General features: G+C 48.3%; 1 protein-coding gene across 1 annotated transcript; it reads right to left on the bottom strand.

Annotated features, from left to right (window-relative positions):
• Positions 1-44: 44 nt before the first annotated feature.
• Positions 45-3,931, bottom strand: LOC113941591 (trypsin I-P1-like). The gene is made up of 5 exons (XM_027632744.1): positions 3,757-3,931; positions 2,905-3,073; positions 2,045-2,298; positions 700-836; positions 45-289 (listed from the first exon to the last, which is right to left on the bottom strand). Exons 1-5 carry the CDS (start codon positions 3,794-3,796, stop codon positions 140-142), a joined length of 750 nt encoding a protein of 249 aa, XP_027488545.1. The 5' UTR covers positions 3,797-3,931; the 3' UTR covers positions 45-139.
• Positions 3,932-4,217: the final 286 nt, after the last annotated feature.

The following is a 4,217-nucleotide window of genomic DNA, read 5'->3' as shown; positions in this document are numbered from 1 at the left end:
AGGGAAGTTCCCAGAGAAACAGTGCACAAAGTAGGGGTGCCTGAAAGTCTTTATTCATTTTTCATGGTGTTTGTTTGTCCAGACCCAAAAGAGAGGAAAGGATGATGAGAAAAGGCAGGTCACATTGAGTGAGAGGGTCTCAGTTGGCGGCGATAGTGGATTGGATCCAGGAGACGTAATTGCAAACCTTGGTATAAACTCCAGGGTAGCCTTTCTGGGCACATCCAATGCCCCAGGAAACAATGCCCTGGAGCTCTCCGTTGCAGACCACGGGACCGCCGGAATCCCCCTGTGCACACAAAGGATATGGATAGTCAGCAAATGGCATCAGCCTGAGCAATGAGCCAGAGATCCCTGAAATCCCTGACATTTCAGGAACCTCTGTCAGGCTTACTCTACACAGAAATTCTGCAAAGGTAGAATGTAGTTCTACATTTCTGATGAGCACTCTTCCACTGATGCTAGCATGCCTGACTTGGGCTTCAGGGGCACCACAGCTAAGGATGAAGAAGCTGCCTGCTTTTACTGGATGTCGTCCTTGTCAGATGCTTAGGATATGTGTGCCCTAAACCTCTGCTGTCATTCAAAAATTCAGATGTGCCAGGGCAGGGAGTAGAGCTGATTGTGTGACATGAAGGCCTCTTTGGCTGGGAAAAGGCAGGAGAGAAGCAAATGGGAGAGGAGAGGCAGAGGATTTACCTGGCAGGAATCTTTTCCTCCCTCCAGGAATCCTACACACATCATGTTGTCTGTAATCTCACCAGGGTAGGCGTTCTTGCAGTCAGTGGCAGAGAGCACCGGAGCCTGCAGGCACTGCAGCTCATCTGGATAGTTATCTACAAGAAAACAAGGAGAGATGGTTGATGACATGGCTGAGTTCCTTTCAAAAGAAGTTCTTTTTTAACAGGCAAGTAGTCACTGGACATCCTATTCCAGCAGTTGTCCTTCTTCATCTGAACAGTAACCACAGCATGGATTCCTTCTGTTTAGATGGAACAGACTCTACCCATGGGCCCACCATTCTACACTGCAGCCACCTTAATTTCTCTGGTACCTAGAAAATCATCAGTTGGCAAGTGTGGAGCCACTCTTGTGGCACATACGGTGGAAGCAGCCTGAGCCTCAGGACAACGATCCTCTCCTCTGATGCAGGTTTAGATATCATCAGTGGATTAGATATCAGTCACTATCCACCGGTGTAAGAGAGAGAAGGTGTCTAGTTGCCGCAGTCCGAGCAGGGGAGGGGAGTGGGGCCGCGACACGGCAGGGATCCCAGACACAAAGGTGGGGTGCAGGTAGAATCTTTAATCCAGCGTGCACACGGGGTTTTTATCTGGAGGGAAAGGGCCAGAACATAGGGTGGAGCAGGAGACAGACAGACGGGGGGACAAACCAGGATTGAGCTGTGGGCAAAAAGGGGGAGGGAGCGCAGGAGCAACCAGGGGAGGAAAGGGCGAATGGGGGCTGTCTCCTGCCGCAGCTTCTCCAGCCAGTCGGCAGAGAAGACAGAGGTGCAGGGAGGTGAGCAGGCCGGGACATGCCCGGAAGATACAAATTCAGGGGAAACACACAATGTGTGAAGTCCATTCAATCGCTGTACATATTTTTCCATTTCCGGAATCGTTCCCATTCCAGTTCCTGGTCCTTGACATCTAGTAGGAACTGTAGATCCACAGTCCCAGATTTTGCCCTTGTTCTCAGAGAACTGACAACTCTGTTGACAATAGTTACATTGCTAGTGCTTGGCATGGCACAGCTGAGAGCACCGGGCCACAAAATTAATGGCTCTGTGAACGTGCTGGTAAACAGTGCATGGGTGGCTTCAGTGATCCTGTGTTCATAACACAGAAGGAGAGGAAGGACCTTGCAAAGGCTTGGCATCACTGCAGTCAAACGGTTACTGTCCTTCCCTGACCCATCACTCCAAAAGTCCTGTTGCACAGAACTTCTCTGTGCTTTACCCTGCCCTGTTTGGAGTTAATGGTGAGGTCTTTGAGAGTCTCCCAGGCCCCCAGGGGGCTGTACATTCCCCCAGAGTACTCACTGCCATTGCTGAGTGTGTTGCCCCAGCCGGAGATCAGGCAAGTGGTGCCGGCGGCCACACAGCTGCTGGGCAGAGCAACCGTTTGGATAGATTTGCTGAGCTGGGCTGGGGTGGCAAGCTTGATGAGCATGATGTCATTGTTCAGGGTATAGGCGCTGTAGCCAGAGTGGCGGATGACTTTAGCCGAGTTAATAAACTGCTGTGTTGATTCTGTCAGGGCCAGGTTATGTTTCCCGAGCTGCACTTGGATGCGACTGCGAAAAAGAGAAGGTACGACATGTACTTTTCTGCTACCCTTATACAGCTTAAGAGAAACCTCTCTGTCACTTGATGCCCTTGCTTCAACATCGCTGCCCCAGTAGCTCTTTTGGGTGAGTTATCTTTCTTGTCCTGCATAAGCCGAGAGAATCCACACTGAGATCTTTACCCACTGCCAGTAGGGGTGGTGGATTTCTGTAGGGTTATGTATAGATGGCAGTGGAATATATTGCAGTGATTTGTAGAAACATTCTGGAAAAAGGCAAAGTGCCATCAGCCTGACCTCATTCCTATTCCTGTTCTACAGTGACCCTGCTTTAGGTGGATTCATGGAATGGACAAGAAATCATAGCCTGTAACTTGTTTCTCGATTATTCCATTGTCATTTCAGAAAGTGCTCTGCATTGACAGAAATATTTGCAGAAGGAAAAAACCCCTTTGGGTGCCTCAGCCCACCTGCCTGAAGGAGCCACCCATCCCTTGGCTGTGTCCGGTCAGAACAGGGCCACTTCCCTATTTGTATCTCATGCCTCTGAATTCCTGCTAGAAGTGAGCTGGAAGACAGAAGTCAGTTGGAGAAGAACGTAAATTTTTCCACTCACTATTTGTAGCAGTGAGCAGCTGACAGGACCCACTGGCTGCTGATGAGGGAACCTCCACAGAAGTGATATCCGGAATTCAGGGACACCTGATAGGGAACAGAGTTCTGTGCACAGGTGTAGCCTCCCACGATCTTGTCGTCATCATCCTCAGCGATGGTGGGGAAGACAACTGGGAGATAAGAAGTGCCACATGTCAACACCTGGCCTAAGGTACCTTGTGCACCCCACTTGTAGGTTGCGCTTCTATAAAACTCAGGGTAGCAGTGGTGAGCAAGTGCAATAGACTTGCTGCAATTCACTTGCTGCACCCTCCAATAAGGTGATCAGGCTTAGTCTGGTGTCTCACAAGTCCACAACTAAAGCATGTCCAGTTACTCCCTGAGTGAACAGAAGAACATAGAAATTTGCTTGATGGATCGGAGGAAAGGTGTGTCTTCCCCAGGATCCTGTCTGCAGAAATGGTCAAGAGAGGACTGAACACAAAAGCACAAAACAAGTCCGCGGTGCCATATCCTTGGATCAAGTGCCCGCCTAGAGTCTGAAATTTTACAGCTGCTTTAGGGCTTCCTGGGCCAGAACTGTTATCTGTGTGTTTCTTAAGAGAGAGAGTCTTTTTCTTGAGCTATGGACACATTCCTGTGTTGCTGGGTCAGGAACCCCTATGAAGGTGTTCATTCCCCATGTTTTGACACAAGCAATTGCAAACAGAAGACAGAAGTTGCAGGACTCTGCCTTGAAACTTCTGCAAGTTGAAATGAGGTGTGGCTTTCCCACAACAAGCTACCTTGCGATTTTGCTCAGAAAATCAGCTTCCTTTTACATTAAAGAAATACAAGTAAAAAATATACTCACCAGCCGCCCCAACAAAGGCGAGAAAGAGCAGGCACTTCATGGTCTTGATTCAGCCTCAAGCCCAGACAGGCTGACTGGAAGCAGGAGCTGCTAGAAATACATTTTTGGATACGGCCTTATCTCTAGTCCAAGGTTTTCTCCAGACAAAAAGTACACAGTGGAAAATTTGAAGATCCAAACGTGGACATTAACAGGCCCTAGTAGAAAGTACAAGTAATAGATCTGTTAATCATAAACCTCTCTGAAGACAGAGAGCTATTTTCAATTATTCCAGAGGGTAGCCTTCAATTTAAAAATACATTTTGCCTTTGGCAGATGCCTAGTTGTTTGTCTGCCTCATTCTTAAACTCAGCACCTGTTGAGAAGAAGTCTCAAACCCCTTTGAGATTCCTGATGATCCTGATGATGTCTTTCTTATAAATGCATATTTTCACCAGAAGGTGAATATTGTAGGTAGTGGA

This window comes from Corapipo altera, unplaced genomic scaffold, assembly GCF_003945725.1.
Source record: "Corapipo altera isolate COAL_440 unplaced genomic scaffold, ASM394572v1 341, whole genome shotgun sequence".
Classification (NCBI taxonomy): Eukaryota; Metazoa; Chordata; class Aves; order Passeriformes; family Pipridae; genus Corapipo; species Corapipo altera.
Note: the sequence above shows the minus strand (reverse complement) of the source record. Positions and strands in the feature narration are given on the sequence as shown.

Bases quoted from the DNA above. Each gene is read 5' to 3' on its own strand.
- LOC113941591 (XM_027632744.1), bottom strand. From the start codon at position 3,796: ATGAAGTGCCTGCTCTTTCTCGCCTTTGTTGGGGCGGCTG. The intron at 3,074-3,756 runs GTGAGTATATTT...CTTATCTCCCAG, and splicing joins CGCCTTTGTTGGGGCGGCTG to TTGTCTTCCCCACCATCGCT. The intron at 837-2,044 runs GTGAGTACTCTG...GTTTTCTTGTAG, and splicing joins CAACACACTCAGCAATGGCA to ATAACTATCCAGATGAGCTG.